The 18682-nt window shown below is 46.3% G+C and overlaps 1 protein-coding gene, 1 long non-coding RNA gene and 4 other non-coding genes across 6 annotated transcripts; 1 reads left to right on the top strand and 5 right to left on the bottom strand.

Annotated features, from left to right (window-relative positions):
• Nucleotides 1–868: 868 nt before the first annotated feature.
• Nucleotides 869–12238, bottom strand: NCL (nucleolin). Its single transcript, XM_050963811.1, has 15 exons — nt 12146–12238; nt 10876–10986; nt 9957–10170; nt 8855–8998; nt 8081–8248; nt 7726–7812; nt 7280–7415; nt 5710–5846; nt 4984–5110; nt 4644–4777; nt 3959–4085; nt 3627–3778; nt 2737–2863; nt 1548–1786; nt 869–1336 (listed from the first exon to the last, which is right to left on the bottom strand). Exons 1-15 carry the CDS (start codon nt 12161–12163, stop codon nt 1257–1259), a joined length of 2001 nt encoding a protein of 666 aa, XP_050819768.1. The 5' UTR covers nt 12164–12238; the 3' UTR covers nt 869–1256.
• On the bottom strand, nt 2414–2551 carry LOC127057371 (small nucleolar RNA SNORA75). The gene has a single exon (XR_007776094.1). It is a non-coding gene; the product is annotated as a small nucleolar RNA SNORA75 (small nucleolar RNA).
• Nucleotides 3380–3448, bottom strand: LOC127057377 (small nucleolar RNA SNORD20). The gene has a single exon (XR_007776100.1). It is a non-coding gene; the product is annotated as a small nucleolar RNA SNORD20 (small nucleolar RNA).
• Nucleotides 7489–7556, bottom strand: LOC127057376 (small nucleolar RNA SNORD82). The gene has a single exon (XR_007776099.1). It is a non-coding gene; the product is annotated as a small nucleolar RNA SNORD82 (small nucleolar RNA).
• LOC127057378 (small nucleolar RNA SNORD20) lies at nt 7892–7972 on the bottom strand. The gene has a single exon (XR_007776101.1). It is a non-coding gene; the product is annotated as a small nucleolar RNA SNORD20 (small nucleolar RNA).
• Nucleotides 12179–17968, top strand: LOC127056276 (uncharacterized). The gene is made up of 2 exons (XR_007775767.1): nt 12179–12275; nt 17637–17968. It is a non-coding gene; the product is annotated as an uncharacterized LOC127056276 (long non-coding RNA).
• The last annotated feature ends 714 nt before the right edge of the window (nt 17969–18682 follow it).

Genomic DNA, 18682 nt, shown 5'->3' with positions numbered 1-18682 from the left:
AAGTTTTATTTAGTGAAATGTTTAGTTTAACCGCCATTACTTGAGTCATAGGAGCAGAGACAGGTTTCCTTTCCTCCACATTTTCCTTTCCTCCAGGCAGGAAGTCCTAATTCCCAGCCCCATATACATCAGGTAGCAAAGAAACAGACATGCAGTTAAGGCATTAGTTGTTAGAACTAAAGCAATGAAGCTGGTTAACGTTCTGGGAAGATGAAGTTCCATCAGTGTATATTTAGGTTTTATTCCTAACCAAGAGAGCTAGAAACTTTCACTTATGAGTTTAGATTCTGTAACTCTGAACATATGGGGCACAGAGCTAAAGCAAGTGTTCTGGGCCATTTAACACCACTGGGCCCTTTCACACCAGGAATGTACGTATGATTTGCCCAAGCCATAATATTGTATTTCCCTCCACTCTCTTTCACAGGCAGGAGTTTTTAAATCTTAGACCTGTCCACCCTACCATCAGAGTGATCCTATGTACTGAGCGGCTACATGCCTTCCAAACAGCAACTTGCAATTCTGGAGGCTTGCGAGCACAGGAATGGGATCTGGAACAGCCATTCTGTGGTGAGTTAGAGTGCGTGCTCTTTGAGCATCAAGAGGTGGCACAGCAGAGATCTTAGACAAACTAGTACTGCTACATATAAACAGCTTCAAATGTCCATCCCAAGTGGAGCCCTGCATGGGACTACTTTTAATCCCGTCCCACCCACTCCTGTTATAACAGTGGGTCCTGCAGGATCCCAGTCCTGCTGCAGGGACCCTACACCGATCCCATGCAGGGCTCTAGTCTAGAGCTCGCTTGTTTTCCTGTCCCAGACTGCTAACTCCTCAGCACCTGATGAAGAATGGCAGGACGACGTGCACCAGTTCAGGCCCTTTAATCTGTCTGAGACAGGGTGCCGAAGCACAAAAAATGATAAAATGGTCTGCATTTTTACAGCAAAAAACCTACGGAAATTTATAGGGAAAAAAATATTTTTGTACATGGGGTAAAACGTTATAAATTCAAGACAACTCACAGACAAGGGGAAACTCCCACATCTAGCACTCATTTCTTTAAAAAGTTCACTTGAATAGCCAGGCAGTCAAGCTGCCGCTCTCTTTGAAATGATACTTTTCCCAAGTGGCTCACAGTACTGCTTTGCTTCTTGGAATGTCCTCAGAAGGCTCCGTGTCAAAACAAGGTGACAGAATAAAAACCCCAGAGTCCTTTCAGATAGCAGGGGAAGGAAGGAAGGAAAAGGGACTGCTTAGTTATCAAATTTTATCTTCTTCCCTTGTGGCTTGTGATCTCCTCCTCCTCTGCCTCCCCGGAAGCCACCTCCTCTACCTGGAAAGAAATTGAAGAGATCAGGAACCAACATTGCAAGAAGTTAGTACATGGACAGCACATGGAAGGGAAAGCAAGTTAGTATCCCAATGCGCCACTTCAGAGAATCTGAAAGTTATGTGCCTGGCCTCGGATTAGTCAGGCAACATTTCAGATAAGTCAAAGACTGAAGCTGATAACATGCCAAGCTTTGGTTATACTTCCTTCGTACCTCCAAATCCTCTGCCGCCACCTCGTCCACCGAATCCACCTCGTCCACCCCGTCCTCCTCTTCCTCCACGTCCGCCAAATCCACCACCAAATCCACCGCCAAATCCACCGCCACGCTGACCATCACCCTTGGGCTTGGCATAGTCAAGAGTCACTTTGTTTCCATCAATCTCTCCATCCTCCATTGCTTCTTTAGCTGCTTTGGCATCTTCTGGGCAGCTGAAGTCCACAAACCCAAATCTATGCAAAATAGTGAAAAGACAAGAGTTCACCTTCCATCAAAGTGAGCCACGCAGCAGTTCCACCCTTCACCAGAATACCATGCATACTGAAGAGTTACACTGTAACTTATGCATTTAAAAAGATAACGCGCTGGGGGGGGGGGGGGAGGGGGAAGAGGGATGGAGTTTCCACTGTATTTGGATTCCCACCATCCTATAAGCTTTAGTCTTTCAAAGTTCTAGCTTGTTAACACCATGCCAATTTTAAATGTGCCTTGTTTGTCTAACCTGCTCCTTGCAGTAAGCATGCTAAATGTGAAGGAGGCAAGTTCCATACTGAACCCTAGACTATGCTGCTTCTTCACAACACCTTCAGTCCAAATTACTGCGTGTCTAATGTCGGCCCAGGGATCAAAGCTGTGACGTTTAAATATCCCATAAGAGGCTCAATTTAATGAACTGGTATGAGTACAGGAGGAGGGGGCGGGGAGGAAGGAGGGAGCAGCAGTGTAAAACCTCGTCATGAAGGATCTGTTTGCACTATTAATATTGGCCCACTGGCAGTCAGAGCAGAAGATCTACACCATCATTTTTCATGACCGTCCATGGGACTAAGCACAGCTTGTTACACAACAACACACATCAACAGTGTCGCACAGCCTTGGCTAATCATCCATCTGAAGCCAGATGGTGAATATGCCAGCACTGAGCACTTAATTTTCTTCTCATGCGAATCCACAGGCTGCCACTGATTTTACGGCAGGAAGGAGCTCATTGAGAAGGGAGGCTGTTACACCTTTACTGTTCCCAGGTGTAACAGAATATCCAAGATTGCATGTCTGTTTCCTCTTCGCAACTAGCTGCCAATGTTAACACCACCAATCTGAGATCAGTTGGGATTTCAATCGATTAAATCCAGACCTCTTCCAGGTTCCAATGATATAATCCCCAGATCAGAATTTAACATACCCTTTGGATGAGCCAGTGTCTCTGTCCATGACTATTCTGGCATTGACAGAACCCTCAAACGAATCTCTCAACGTCTCCTCTGTGGTGTCCTCAGAAAGGCCTTTGACAAACAGTGTTTTGGTTTGTTCTAAAAAAAAAAAAAAAAAAAAAAAAAAAAAAAAAAAAAAAGAACCCATTTTCAGATCAACCACTTTGGTAAAGTTTCTGCCTTAGGTAAGATATATGAGCCAGGTTCCCAGCCACGCATACATCAAGCCCGTTTATGTTCAAAAAGGAGACGTTAGCCAGTTGAACACTGTAGACTAATCTGAGATATCCGATAAAAACCATTATCTACATCAACATTACAAGGCCACTTTCCTGGGCCACAACTACTAAAATAGAAAGGCCAAAAACATTTAAGTGACTGACATACAAACAGCTAAGGTGTTTTTCTTTCGAGATTTTAAAAGAGATAAAAATATTAGCAGCTTATGCCAAGACATTACCCCGCCTTTGTTTCTGACCTGGGGGGAAAAAAAACAAAAACAAAAAAAACCACACAAAAACAACTGTCCTGTTGGACTTGAAGCATTTACAAACAGAAATGCTCACAAAAAATGAGTTCAGTCGTGAAGGCATAATCGTAACTCCAACAACACAGCCTGATCAGTACTTTACTATCCAGAGGAATTTTGAGATTATTTCATCAGTATCTCAGTCATCGTATCCATCTCTTAAAAGTAACTCTTGCTGTTGTTCACTGTTCCTAACATCTGATAAGCAGGTCTTTTCCACAACATTTGTCCACATGAAATGATTTTTGGGAAAGAGAATTAAGTGTACATGAATTCTAGCTGAACCAAAGTCTCAAAACATCTGTAGGTCAAGATAAAGCATAGGGCACTTACGACTAAATCCTCCTCTGGAGTTACCGCTGCCTTTCTGTCCAGCTGGTGTGCTGAATTCCAGTCTGATTGTTCTGCCTTCAATTTCTGTGTTGTTACAGGAATTCAAAGCTTCCTTAGCATCTTCAGCTGTGGAAAATTCGATGAACGCATATCTAGGTGGAGAGAAATTCTGATCAGACTGGAGACTTGTTCCCATATGGGTCCTAAATAGCATGAAACAAGTCATGCTGCCAATATTCAAATCTTTACTACAGGGCTGGATCACTTAGGTTTCGCTAGTTTGGGGGGGGGGGGGGGAGAGAAGAGGATGAAATAACTCCACTCTTACACACCCTTTAGGCTTGCCCAGGTTATTTTGTGGCACCCTGATAGCAGAAGCTTTTTCAAACAGTTCTTGAAGAGATTCTTCTGTTGCATTGTATGAGAGGTTGTTCACAATTAGGGTCTTTGACTCTCCACCTATCAGGAAAGAGAAAGGCAACTTAGAGCGGCACATTTATCTAGCAAGATTGTTCAGAACTAGAGAATCGCTGTGTAACTTAAAACTCCAAAGGATTTAAGAATGGTTTAAGTGCTCCTTTGTGCAAGGTGCTGCTGCATTAACAGCCTTCAAAACAAATCCTCAAATCCAAGAATATTCACCAATGTACCACACCCTCCCTCTCTCGGTCAAGGTCTAGAGAATGAAGGTACTTGTTTCACACGGCCCAGCATGATAGGGGCAGGTTGACTCAAGTCTGAACTGATGGACCTCTTTCCCACTAATATGGAAACTAGAATGGTAGCCACTGTGATTTTTTGGAACTATTTAAGATGGTATGAAGTGTATGGGATTGAAAGTAGAAAGAAAAAGAGGAACAAATACAAAGGATTCCCTCCATGTTACCCAAAGGATTTCCTGTGAACTGCTCTGATTTGCTTATGATAGCATCACAGCCTACCTAGCCCGTCTTGGTAAAGTTGATCTGTGTATTGGCTATCATGTACCTTTAGCATATTATAGTGCCGTATAAATACCTTTCTGTGTCTCTTGATTGCTCTTCTCTCCTGTGTAGTCTAAGATGATGGCACGACCCTCGATTTCAGTGCCCTGCTTCTCCTCTAGTGCCTTTTCTGCCTCAGCTTCTGTTTTAAACTCTACATAGGCAATCCTAGAACAGTAAAGACAGCAGATGAACAAGCTGTTTCTTTGGGGAGCACTGAATATGCGCAAAAAGCTAAAACCGAAATAATGCTTTCAGGACAAGTACTGAATTTCACTTTTCTAATGAGCAGTTGAAGATAGCAAAAAGACATCAGTCTACATTAAAAAGGCAACGCATGTCTGGGAAAAAATTAAACTATCACAACTACATACCCTTTACTGTTCCCATCCTTGCCAGCCACTAGCCTGATTTCTAGCGCTTCTTCAAATACTTCTCTCAACTCATCCTGAGTTATACGGTAAGGTAGATTCTTAACAAAGAGTGTTCTGGCATCTCTCTCTATAAAAAGACAAAAAAATTATGATTCCCTAGCACACTGTACCACAGTGAACAAAATGCCAGCACCAGGAAAGCTAAAGTAATTCAATTATATCATTGAACCACAAGTAAAGTTGATATTTTATATTTGTGCCAGAAACAGCTAGAATTTTACACATTAAGGGCTCCATATCCAAAAGCAGAAATATCTTTACCAGATGCTGTTTTGCTGGTAAAGTGAACATTCCCCAAAACACAATCCAGATCACATTGAATTCTGTCTCCATATTTAAGACATACTTCTTTGAAAAATCTCAACCCATATAACAAGGCTTTGATAAGGAAGCAGTGAACTAATACAACCAGAACTTGTTACATTAAACTAATCTAATGGTTTCTGATTAACAAAGTGCTTATACTAGAGGTGCAATTTCCCTCTTGACCAGTATGAAGATACAACAAAAATATGGTTTAAAAAAAGCCATTAACCATTTCTGCAGGTATTACTAAAACACCAAACCGAACAGGCCAGTAGCAGAGTCAGTCACGGGCTTGCTTAAAACGACAAGACACATTACCCAGAAATCTAGCAGATAACTAACTTTTGTTCTTTTTCATACCTTTCTTTGATTCTTTAAGGATTTCTTTACTCCTTGCTTTCTCCAGTTTGATTTCCAAACCCATGAATTTCTTCCCATTAAATTCAAGGGATTTATCCAGATCCTCGGCTGATGAGAAGTCTACATAGCCAAACCGCCTGAAAGAAGGAAGATTTTAATATCTACACTGAACTTTGAAATTAGTATCAGAACACATTGTGGAAGTGTGGTCAATAAGGATGTGTCTACACTGCATTATAAACCATGGTCTGTGCAACCCAAATTTATGGAGCTGATGTTTCCAAACCCAGGCTTAAGCATCCACACTGCACTGGAAACCTGAGCTTACGACTGCTGGACTCAGGTCTTACAGCCACGCTACTGCACCCACCCTGCACTTCACAGACCTCTTGACTTGGGCCTGTGGCTTGTGCTGCATCCACACTGCAAAATGACAAGGGTTTAGACCGGAATCACAGTAGGGCCCTCTTAGGATTGAAGTCCTGCTTGCTTGTTGATACGAGTCAGATTGATGTGTGTGTGGACGGAAAGAGGACTTGGGTTCAAAACTGAATCAGGATTGGACTTCGGTTATGTTCACCCTACTCACCTTTTAGTGACAGCTGTGCCGCTAAAAGGCATGCGGTGTAGCCACTGTTTGTCAGCAGGAGACAGTTCTCCCGAAGACAAAAACAAACAAAATCTCCCACTCCCGAGCAGCGGTAGCTGTTCAAACTTGTACTTTTGGTTGGCAAAAATTTTTTTATCGTGGGGGGGTGTTTTTTCCACATCGCTGAACAACAAATGTGTTGCTCACGGAAGTCCAGTGCAGAGAAAGCCTTAGGGTATGTGTACACTGCACTCTAAGAGCTGCCTTCAAAAAAAGAGTTAACGATTGAAGCAGCTTTACAGTGCAAGCCAACAAAATACAAACCTTACCCAACTAACGGTAGTCAGAAGAGCTGTGCCCCTCGACACGGAAACTGTCATGTTGATTGCTTTCCTAAGACAGCAAGTTTTCAGACTAGAACTCAAATTTAGAGATCCAAATGCATCGCCGAGTTACATCTCAAACCAGCACACCTTGTAGCTGTCTTTAAAGCAGTCCTGAATTCAAATCAGGACAGATTTCCTGTGCCTTCCCAGGAAAGTCACTTAACCACTTTCAACATCTGCCAAATGGACACTTCCCCAAGTCACAGAACTAGTAAGAATTAGTTGTTCAGTACTAAATATTTTCAGAAAAATGAAACCGAACTGCCCCCAAGACACTCAAAAAATAGCTCTTTAGAAAGTACAATAGCTTAGATTCAGCTGCCCAAACAAGGGCTATACGTAAATTGCATAAAATGAAGGCTGCAGCCTTCCTCTTTGGTATGGCCATGCTGCCTGAAGCAGCTACCAGTCCTGAGAGGAAGTGCTCCACCTTGTTCAGAATTGCATACGGCTGAACTTGGGCTAAACAGTTCCACATAGTATCCAGTGATCACTTAAACATTTTGTTTGTCTCAGATATGCCTTTTAATTGTGCCAGTCGTTTACAGCTTAGTATGAAGAAACAGTGGCAGCAGAATTATAGTGAAGAGCTTACTTGGAATTACCAATTCTGACTTGCAGAACTGGAAGGTCTTTTTTGCCAAAGAACTCCTTGATGGCAGTCTTCAGTTCCTCATAGTCCTTGTTGGCGTTCAAGTTTCCCATGAACAGGGAGAAAGCTGAAGCAGTTTCTTTAAGAAAAAATGAAGTTAGGCAAATTAAAAGGATGATCAAATTGGAGGCATCTTACTCTAGAGGACTATAGCACATCAGTTTATATCAACGTCACATCAGACGTCAGTATTAAGTCCCTAGTATTCATCATTTGTGCTGGAAGAACCATATAAAAGCCAAAGATTCAAACCCCATAGTGCAAGTTCCCCAGCGAGCACCTTCCCACATTAAATGAAGAAAATCTGAACATTCTCTCTGGAGCACTGCAGTAAGGGGAGCCTTGACTTTAGCTGCACTCACATTCTGGGATGCACCATACTAACATACCTTCAGTTTTCTTTTTCTTGGCTTCTGGGACACTCTTTTGCTTGGGCATTTCCTTCTTTCGTTTTCCAGGAAGTTCCTTCACAGACTCTGAGGTACAGGAAAATACATTAGAAGGATTTTAGAATAAAAAAGCAAGGCATCCAGTGAAACACCCAGCCCCATCTTGCTGGATCAGTACTTGACTAACTTGAGAAACTTTCATTGTGATTTTTCCTCACATCATTTTAAGCAGTGTTCATCACTTCCAGCTTTGGAAGACAGGGCTGGACACACTTCTTCCCTGCTGCTGCTGTAGATGAGTTCTGTGTATTACTAAGCAGCAGGGATTTACATAAGCATAGAACATTCAGCTCACCTTCCTCTTCATCCTCCTCCTCCTCATCATCATCATCGTCCTCATCTTCATCGTTGTCGTCCTCATCGTCATCCTCAGAGTCTGCCTTTGCTTTCATTGGAACAGCTTTCACTGGAGCAGCTTTCTTTCCTTTTGCTGGGGTTATGTCCATTGCCTCAACTTCAGAGTCTGAAACATCAAAGCAAACGATCTTTCTTGGGAATGGTGCAATTCCTGTGCAACTGAGCAAGGAATCTTCACCACCCTCATTTCTGCTGTGGTAAAATGGGCCACGCTTCCTCTTTCGTCTTATCCATTTCAGTTTGCAAGCTCTTTGGGGCAGAGACTCAATGTGTGTTTTACAGTGCTTAACACAACTGGGTCCTGGACATGACTGAGGTCTCTGAGCTTATGTCCACACAGCAGTGAAACACCTGTGGCTGGCCTGAGTCAGTTGACACAGGCCAGCTGTGGACATTTTATTGCAGTGTAGACGTACTCTACCATTAGTAGTGTCCAGTAGGTAGTAACAAGCACCACAGAAAGCAGAAATTGGAAATAACTGTTAATGTCTCTAACATATAGATTTATTTGTAGGCATCAGTGGCCTTATAAAATCAGGTCTGCCCTATGCGAAATGGGCAAGCCAAATAGTTTCAATAATACAAAGAGCTCAGTACAGTATTAGTGCCATGTCAGCCTCTGTAGGTTCAAGCCAAATAAAAACGTGTGCATTTTATAAATGATCAGAATTATATACTCTAAGCCTTCCCATAACCAGTGTAGTCTACACACCGTCATCTTCCTCATCGTCATCTTCCTCATCGTCATCCTCATCGTCGTCAGATTCTTGTTTTGCAGATACTGCCACAGGTTTTGCCAGTATAGGCTTTTTGACTGCAGGCGTCACAGGCATTGCTACTTCCTCCTCAGACTCATCTGTAACAAGAGTTTATCACTCACTAGTCTGTTTGCTATAAACGAGCACTTATACCAGGGGAGAGCAAACTACAGCCTGTGGGCAGGATTCGACCTACGGGATTGCCAGCCCCGCGGCTCAGCAGGGCTAAGGTCTGCCCTGGCTCCACTCCCAGAGAGGGTCAGCACCACATGCCTGCAGCCCCTGGGGGAGGGGAACAGCGGGCTCTGTGTGCTGCCCTCACCTGGAGGCACTGCCCACCCGCAGCTCCCGTTGGCCGGAAATGGGGAACTGCAGCCAATGGGTGCTTCAGGGGTGGCACCCACAGGCAAAGATGGCATGCAGCGGAGCCGCCTGTCCCACCCCACTCCCAGGCATGCTGGCCACTTCTGAGAGTGGTGCAGGGCCAGGGCAGGCAGAAAGCCTGCCTTAGCCCCACAGTCACCCCAGAGTTGCTTGAGGTAAGCGGCGCCGGACTGGAGCCCGCACCCCTCCTGCACCCTAAGCCCTTGCCCTGAGGCCCCTCCTGCACACTGCACCCCCTTCCCATACACCGCACTCCAGTCCCCTGCCCTAGCCCTACATTCATGGCCCTGCATACAATTTCCCCTCCCAGATGTGGCTCTCAGGCCAAAAAGTTTGCCCATCCCTGATTTATATGGTTAATTCAGGTTTGCTCAAGAAATGTACTCTATGAGATATTGCTAAACAAAGCTGTGAAAAACAAATTAATCACTAGCGTGAACCATGCACGACAGGGAGCCCATGAAGCTTCCCCCAAACAGCTCTGCTACTTTAGTGCTGACCTCTCTACCCTATTCCTTTGCTATACAAACCCTGTGCCTCACTGGACTAAAAGCTGCCAGTTGTGCTGAACTGCGCACTGGTTGTGATAAGGACAAATAGGAGCTATTCAGGTTGAGGTAATTTTGTTCAATTATGGCAAAGCATTTAACAGAAAAGGGAATTTTGACTTGCCAGAGTCATCTTCATCCTCCTCACTGTTGTCGTCTTCCTCCTCCTCCTCTTCCATGTCTTTTTTCTTCGCATTTTTTCCATTTTTAGCTCCTTTGGCTGGAGTGGCAACTACCTTCTTGGCTGGAGTGGCAACTACCTTCTTGGCTGGAGTGGCAGCCTTTTTGCCAGGTGTAACTGTTGCTTTTGGTGTTGCCACTTTCTTTTGAGGAACAACCTTAGAGAAACAGACAAGTCAAATGAGTGTACACAACTCCTAAATTAGATTAAATTAAACCCACCAAACCGTTCATCCAACTAGCCTCTCTGCTGCAGTGCCTAAAAAGACCGCATGACCAAACTGTAAAGCCACGCTGGCAGCTCACCAGGAACCAAAGGACTGTCCCCCATTTACATATATAAGTCTCCCTGCTCCATGTGAACTTGTGCCACCTCTACGCCTGTTTCTGGCCCCTCTCTGCCTTCACATCTAGGACATATGGAGGGGGTGGGTTTACCAAGTATAAAAAGAAACGAATATTAAGAACCCTTGGTAAGAGCTGAGTATTAATAGGTGCCCTTTTTGACAGAACTACTTAGTTTCTGGTGAAATGCCCAGTTAGCTAATTTGTGTTTTCTTCCCTATCTTTATGGGAGAGGATTAGAAAGGAGAATACAATTAGTTTAGCGCTCAAGAAGCCAGCCTTTCCGCAACAGACTCAAACCTTTACAGCGCCAGATTTGAAAAATTATTTAACTACACTCAAAATATCCATTTGCTAATGCTAGTTCCTTGTCTCATCACTTATGGTATTTTCTCATCACGTATTGTATTTATTCCCCTATTTCATTCACCGAAGCCTTCTGGGTTGTGTTTCCCAAATAAATAGTTTATTCCCAAAGTAGCATGGAGCAAAATAAAACCCAGATGTAAAATGATCACCTCTTCCTCGCTGCTGTCCTCTTCCTCTAAGGAGTCCTCCTCCTCACTATCTTCAACATCCTTTGGGGGAGGAGGAGCCACTTTTTTCTGTTTGGCTTGATTCTTCGCAGTCTTAAAGACAAAATGCAAAATATGAACATACATTAAAGTTCACACATTTAATCTTCCAATTTACAAAAATGTCTATAAACCAATGTAAAATACACCAAAGCCGTAAAACATTTAAGCCAAATCCCATTTTAGCAAAATTGTTTCCAAATTGTGCTTGCACACAGAATTGTTACAACTGCACAGCACCATTAGTTTCATATCAAATTTAGAAATCTGCTGGTCTTCGTCACCCTGTACCATGCATCATTTTCAGATCCTCTAAAATGCCTGCGCATGAACCTGACACACAAGGTGAGCGAGGTATTATCTTTTATTGGACCAACTTCTGCCCGTGGGAGGAACAAGGTTTGGAGCCACGCGGGGTCCCCCTGAACCTGCTCGGTTTGTAAGGGTAACACACGTGCAGACCATGAATAAAGCCGAGCGATGGGGGGGGGGGGGCATCCCTCTCCTATGTGAGGTCACGGCTAACACCCGACTTTCCTGCCGCCCACACAGGGCCATGCTGCTCGAGGAGCCCACACGCCTCGTGGAGGAGCCGTCAGCGCCGCGAGCAGGCCGCGGAGAGTCCAAGCGCTTCCCCGGCCCGAGCGCCGGGAGGGCTCGACAAAGGGCCCTGCACCATGTGCGACAGGCAGGCCCGCGCCGCGTGCGTCTGCTCCGGGGACACCACGTGGCCGCCCCCCCCCACGCGGCGCACGCAGCCTGAGGCCTTCCCATCCGGCAGCGCGAGCCTCCGGCCCCGCCTCCTCTCTAGCGCGCGCGCCCCGACCCCCTAGCTTCCGTCGCGAGCCCCGAGGGGAGCCTAGAAACCCTCCTTCCCCCTCCCCCCAAAGGCCGGAAAGAGGCCTGGAAACCGCCCCGAGCCCTGCGGCCCGTCGCGGAGCCGGGATGCGGCACCCGGCCTCGGGGGCTGCGACAGGCCGCTTGAAACCTGCTGGCTTCGGGGTTGCGGCGGGGGGAATTAGAAACCCCTCTTCTCAGGGAGCCGGGGGGAGCCGAGAAACCGCCCCCCGACGGGGGCCCGGCCGCCGCTCGCCCCTCTCAAGGATGGGGCCCGCAAGGGGCCGCCTCGGGCCCTCCGTTCCCCGGGCCGGGGCCTGGCCGCCGCAAGCGCGCGCCGCTCCCCTCCGGGCCTCGCGCTCTCCGCGGGCCTCACCTTGGCGATCTTCACCATGATGGCGGCGGGGGCGTCACGGGCCGGCGCGCGGTCCGGGTCGGTTGGGTCCGAGTGCGACAGGCAGCGCCGGGAGCAGCGACTCGACTGTGGCCTGCGCTGAAGCGAAAGAGTGAGAGCACCGCCCCTCCCCCCAACCTCCCTCAGCTTATGCTTTGTCCCGCCCCCCTTCGCCTCGCCGGACCAACCCCTGCCCGCGTCGCGGTTAGCTCTGCCCGCCCGCCCAAATGCCGCCCAATCGCCGGTCTCCGAGGGCGGAATGCGCACCAATCAGCGCTGGGCTGCCACTGACCAATTGGAGCGCGCGTTACAGCGAGAGGTCGTGCCCGCTGGGGAGAAGGCGCAATGTAACCAATAGGTGGCTGCGCTGGGATGGGGGGAAGGGGGCTGGTAAAGGAGCAGCAGCACGTGGCTCCAGGAAAACTACGTGCACCTGGGGAGAGGGAGTCAGAGGGGTCGTTACGTTACCGCATGGCCTGGCTGGGGGTCAGGAGCCGGGACCAGCCTGGGGCTGGAGATCAGCCTACCCCTGGGGGTCTGGCCACCCAGCCCTGGGGATAGGACTGGGCTAGGTGGAATTATGCCAGGGGGGCTTGGGCTGGTAATGGGTTGGAGAGGATGGTTTCCTGAGGGTGGTTTCCTCCCTGATCTACGATCTTTTATCCTGCTGCCCATCACCATGGTATCTAAGTTCCTTACACATAAAGTTGATAGCAAAGACCCTCACAAACTTCGTAGCGCCTCAGGCATGGATCCCTTGTCAGGGTCAAATGTTTACTTTGGGTAAGGCTTTTCCCCTTTCTTTTGGTTTGTGTTTAAGAATACCCACTTTTCACTTCTCTTTCCCAGTCTCTTCATCATGATCGCTTTTCCTTCCATCTTTACCCTCTGTACTTTGTTTCTACCTCATTCCACTTGCTCTTCTGTGGGGAAGATCAACGGTGCTAGTGAAGGTGCAGTAGCACAGCGAGGCATACTGGTGCTAGTTTTAATCTAGCTCAAGTCACAATAGAGTAGCTGGCATGGCATGGGTTAGCAACCAGAATGCATACCCTGGCACTCTGAGTCCGTGGTGATACCTGTCTGCATTACAATCTATGCCTACCCTTACTACAATCAGACCTTCACTTGTAGTGTAGACATCCTTGCCGAGCACAGGCCAGAGCATGAGTTCTGCTCGCTTCCAATGGCAGAGTTTAAATAGCACAAAATGTAAGAGCCATGAAAATATGCAGATGACAGATTCCATCAGACACAGTAAATGATCTTTGCTGTTGTTGGACCCTATTTTGTACAAACCATCCAAAATGTCACATCCCGACCAGTATGAATCCAGCACATTTTAGCTAACAACTCTACCATTATCAATCATGTTTATTATGATAGTGTCTAGAGACCAATCAAGGTCCCGACCCCACTATGTTAGGCACTGTTCAAAGACAGAGTAAGAGGCAATCCCTGCCTCAAAGAGCTTATGTTATAAAATGTCATCCCATCTCAAAGTGTAGGCATACCTTAAAATATCTGCTGTGTCAGTAGCTCCTGTAACTTCATTTTCTGTGAAAGAATGATGTCACAACCCCCTCCGACATCTTAGTCACTAACTAACCAGTGTCTCTAACGTTAGTTCCCCTCCCACTCTGTACTGGAAGGCTGCAATGTAAAAACTTTAACCAAACCAATGTGTAGGTAGGGCATGTGAGAGAGAAGGGAAGGCTCTTTGCATCTGCTTACCATGCTAATCAGTTAAATCAGCAAGAGGCTGGAGTTTAAATTGCTCTCACTGGGATTTATCCAGGATGGGGCATCAGAGCCTCTAATTTTAAAATCATTAAAACAGGTTTTTTGACCAAAAAATAATAAAGCAGGAGTCAATCTTCATGAACCATGAGTCACGTGAGCTGACAAACGCAGAAAAGCTTTGCAGATCAAGTTAATGTAATCGTAGTTAACATTCCCTTAAGATGAAGGGGAAAGTAGTTCAAACTTTTCTTTGCCACTATTATTTTATTCTTTCTGGGGACTTACAGGCTGGGGGAAAAGGACAAAACTGTAATTCAACGTAGGCTTGTCTTTACTAGGAAACTAAACTATATTTAACCACGTTTTTTAACTATTATGTTAGGGGACATGATGCTGGCCAGGTCTGACTCATCAGTGCAGACAAGGACAAGTTGTAGTCAGCATCATGTCAGCTAGTGGTGGGCAAACTCGGACACAGTAGACTTTACCCACAACTAGTGGCAGCAGGTTTGTATAATTTTTGGTGGTGCCCAGAATGGGTCCAAGTCGTCTCCCACCGCCACACCTGCCTTGTAAGCTAATATATATTTTTTAAAATAATGTAAAAATGGACTGGAAACAGTAAGTGTGTAATAGTTTCCCTATATTGCACAATATCACTATCCTAAGAAAAAATTATTTAACTAAGAATATCAACCCAGCATTCTTGGATCAATAACCCTCAAAAGCAAAAAGCTCTAATTCGCTATTGGACTCCAACTACGTAAATCTTGATAGCCAAGACTGATGAAAACTCCTTATCTTATTTGTTAGATTTGCCACATCTTTCTTTTGTAGCACTTGTTTGCAAGCTGGAGGTCGAACTCAGTCCGTCACTTGATGAATTGCCCTTTTGTTCCTTTTTTCTGGGTAACTTTATTAAAAATTTCCCCACTGTTGATTATTATTACACAAAATTAATGGGATGGGGCTGAGGGGTTTGGAGTGTGGGAGCAGGTTCAGGGTAGGGCAGAGGGTTGGGGTTCTGGGGTGAGGGCTGCTGGATGGGGCCGAGGATGAGGGGTTCATGGGGCAGGAGGAGGGTCAGGGCTGGGGCAAAGGGTTGGGGGCAGTGAGGGCTCTGGCTGGGGGTGTGGGCTCTGGGGTGGGGCTGGACCAGGGTTGAAAAGTTCACATTTTGGGGTGCAGCAGGCAGGCTGCTCCGGGGCTGGGGCCAGAGAGGATGACTCCCCCCAGCCCTCTCCTCACTGGCAACAGCGAGCTCCCTCCCCACCCCCACCCCCAACATGACACTCACGCAAGTCCCAGGCTGCGGCTCAGAAGGTCCAGACAAGATAAGCCCCCTTGGAGTTGCCTGCCAGGGGGCAGGGGGGCTGCCATGCTGCTGCGCCTCCTCCCCTCCTCCCTCCACAGGCGCAGCAGTCAGCCAGTCATCAGCACTGCTCCCTTAGTCAGCAGTGGCTGGCGAGGGAGTGCAGCACGGAGCTGCAGGGGGCAGCCACCCGCTGCCCAGTGCATAGGTAAGGCAAGGATGCTCGGGGGCGGCATGCGGGACCAGGGGAGACACCTGGCCCTGAACATTAGTGGATCCAGGGCCCTGAATTTGCTGGAGCATGGGCACCACAGGCCCATAAAACTCCCCGCCCCTACCCACAACTAACTGACACAATGCCGAATATAATTTGCCCTTGTCTATACTGACTAATCACTATCAATCAACTAGACACGAGAAGTCATTCTTCCGCTTTACTCTGCGCTGGTCAGGCCTCAGCTGGAGTATTGTGTCCAGTTCTGGGCACTGCATTTCAAGAAAGATGTGGAGAAATTGGAGAGGGTCCAGAGAAGAGCAACAAGAATGATTAAAGGTCTTGAGAACATGACCTATGAAGGAAGGCTGAAGGAATTGGGTTTGTTTAGTTTGGAAAAGAGAAGACTGAGAGGGGACATGATAGCAGTTTTCAGGTATCTAAAAGGGTGTCATCAGGAGGAGGCAGAAAACTTGTTCACCTTAGCCTCCAATGATAGAACAAGAAGCAATGGGCTTAAACTGCAGCAAGGGAGATTTAGGTTGGACATTAGGAAAAAGTTTCTAACTGTCAGGGTAGTTAAACACTGGAATAGATTGCCTAGGGAAGTTGTGGAATCTCCATCTCTGGAGATATTTAAGAGTAGGTTAGATAAATGTCTATTAGGGATGGTCTAGACAATATTTGGTCCTGCCATGAGGGCAGGGGACTGGACTCGATGATCTCTCGAGGTCCCTTCCAGTCCTAGAGTCTATGAATCTATGAATCTAGATCACTGATATTCACACTGAGGCTTATGGACTTCAAGTGGCTCTTTAATGTGTCTCTGTGTGATTTAATTATTAGCCAATCTAAGTTATTAGCCAATCAGGATGCTTTTACTATGTTATTAACCAATTGTAGTTGATAAAATATTTGGTCAGTCATTTTGCTGTGAGAATAACATGTACATTATATACATATAAAATAGGAAATGAAAAAATTCACACGTTTGTGGCTCTTTTGGGTAATGTTGATCTCTCCTTTGGCTCCTGAGCTCCTGAAGTCTTAGTACCACTAAGCTAGGTAGTTGCAGAAGTGGAGAAAGGCATCCCTGGATTTCAGGTGTCTAAATTAGCTCACTCTCTGGGCCATACTCACTGATTTCACCCTTTAGCCTTGGGCAAGCTAGGTTTCATATGGCAACACGACCAGGTGTTTGGCTCCGTGGTACACAGGGAATTCTTGGTGAGATGATCATAATGGTCCTTTCTGACCTTAAAGTCTGTGATTCTGTGACAGCTTGTGCTTATGCGCATAGGCCTGACCACACTACAAAAACACATTGCCGGAGCTGGTTGCGAAGTTGGAAATTTTATCATCATCTGATAATAGAGTTTGGTCCCATCTTACTGCAAGGCTGGACAGTGTTTTAACCATATCGACTACTACCAAGATGCAACTAGATCCTCTAGCACACTAGATGTCCAGGGGGAGTTTGGGCTGTTCTCTGTGTCTCTTAGGGTTGCCAGCCCTCCAGGATTGGCCTGGAGTTTCCTGGAATCAGCATCCATCTCCCAGTGACTACTGAAAGCAATCCAGCAGATTTGAATAGGATATTTTAAGAAAATGACATTATGACATGTTGGGGGGAAAAAAATCTCCCAGAATAGCTTCAGTCAGAGTTGGCAACCCTAGTGTCTCTCTATCTTAAAACCTTCCATTGTTGTTCCAGTAGCACACCTTCTTGCTGGTCTTTATAGTCACCACTCAGCTCCCAAGCTGTATTTATGCTCCTAAAATTGCCCCCCCCATTTCCCTCTTAAGGATAACTTCAATCACATTTTACCAGCATTGTATACCTCTAAAAGTCCAGACAGCAAATATGATCAAAAGTGTGCATACATTTCCCCCCTTCCCTGTCTTGTCAATATTTATCCTGCGCTTTTCTCTGTATGTGGCAATGCCAGAGACCATTCACACACAAATCATCTGTAATAACTCATTCACTTTTCACAGTCCATGCTGTTTGTTTACTTTTCTGCACTTCACAGAGTTAGAGCAATGAAATGAATTTTTCATTCATTCCTGGTTTCATTTTGGGTTTCTAATCACTTTCATTTCTGGCTCCTGAGTAGCTCACTGGTGTTTAGGTTCACAGCTCTGCAGAGGATCATTTCAATCCTCCCCAACTTTTGCCACTGAAACTCTTTTTCTTTCTTTAGAGAAAACATCACTGTTGCTGATGCAGGTGTTGGAAACCCTGAAGTATTTCTCAAGTTCCCTATGGCATCTCTTCACCATGCTGCGACTGCTGGAGCCAGGGACCTGGATGTCCCATGGTGCCATTCATTGTTCTTAAGACGCATGGCATCGGAGTGAGGCTCATTGTGCTGTACTTTGTCATTGCCTTTACATTAGTGGATTTACAACCTGTGCTCCTGCCATCACTAAAGGCTGGGCTGCTCTCAGAGGGGTTGGCGGCATAGCTGTCGGTTAGGGGTGTGATTTTTTTTGCTGACACAACTGTGCTAATAAAAGTTCTAGCATAAGTCCAGTGATAGCAGCAAAAATGTCATTTTGCCAGCCTATTTCATGCAGGGGACTGGGATAAGCTATGCTGGTGAAAGGACTTTTTTTTTACCACTATAGACTGGATCTCCCGTATGAGGGTTTGCTGGAATGGCTATACCGATGTAGTTACACTGATAAACCTTTTAAGCGTAGCCAAGCCTGTGTCTTTTGATGTGGCTCTCCCAGAGGCAGCAGCAAAGAATGAAAGGGACAGCTTTAGCAGCCAGCCAGAACTTGAGGTTGGCAAGGACCAGATTGGTACATTTCTTACTCAATCAGTTATTCATCGAGTGTTCTGAATGGGGGAGGGCAGCAGGTTGTTTTCGGGTACCAAGACATTGTCTTCTGTCTCCATGCAGCCTGCTTGTGAATCACAGCAATGAGATGTGGTGCTGCTTAGGGACAGAGCCCAGTACCCAAATGGGAAGGAAGAATGTTTTCACTGACCCAGTGTCCACTGCATTAACCCTGTTGCACTGCCTCCCTGCTCAAGGCTCTGCGACACCTCTGTGACACTGCATCGCCCCAGGTGTACTGCACTGCACTGCCTACATGGTACTGAATTACCCCTAGCGCTGCCCTCCATTCCTTGCACTGCTGTACCCCCGAGGTGCTGCAATACCACTGGGGCACTGCATTACACCCCATGGCTACTCTAGCTGTGCTGATTGTTATCCCTATAGCACTGCAATAGCAC

This window comes from Gopherus flavomarginatus, chromosome 8, assembly GCF_025201925.1.
Source record: "Gopherus flavomarginatus isolate rGopFla2 chromosome 8, rGopFla2.mat.asm, whole genome shotgun sequence".
Classification (NCBI taxonomy): domain Eukaryota; kingdom Metazoa; phylum Chordata; order Testudines; family Testudinidae; genus Gopherus; species Gopherus flavomarginatus.
The sequence above is the reverse complement of the archived record's forward strand: the minus strand, read 5'-3'. Positions and strand labels throughout refer to the sequence as shown.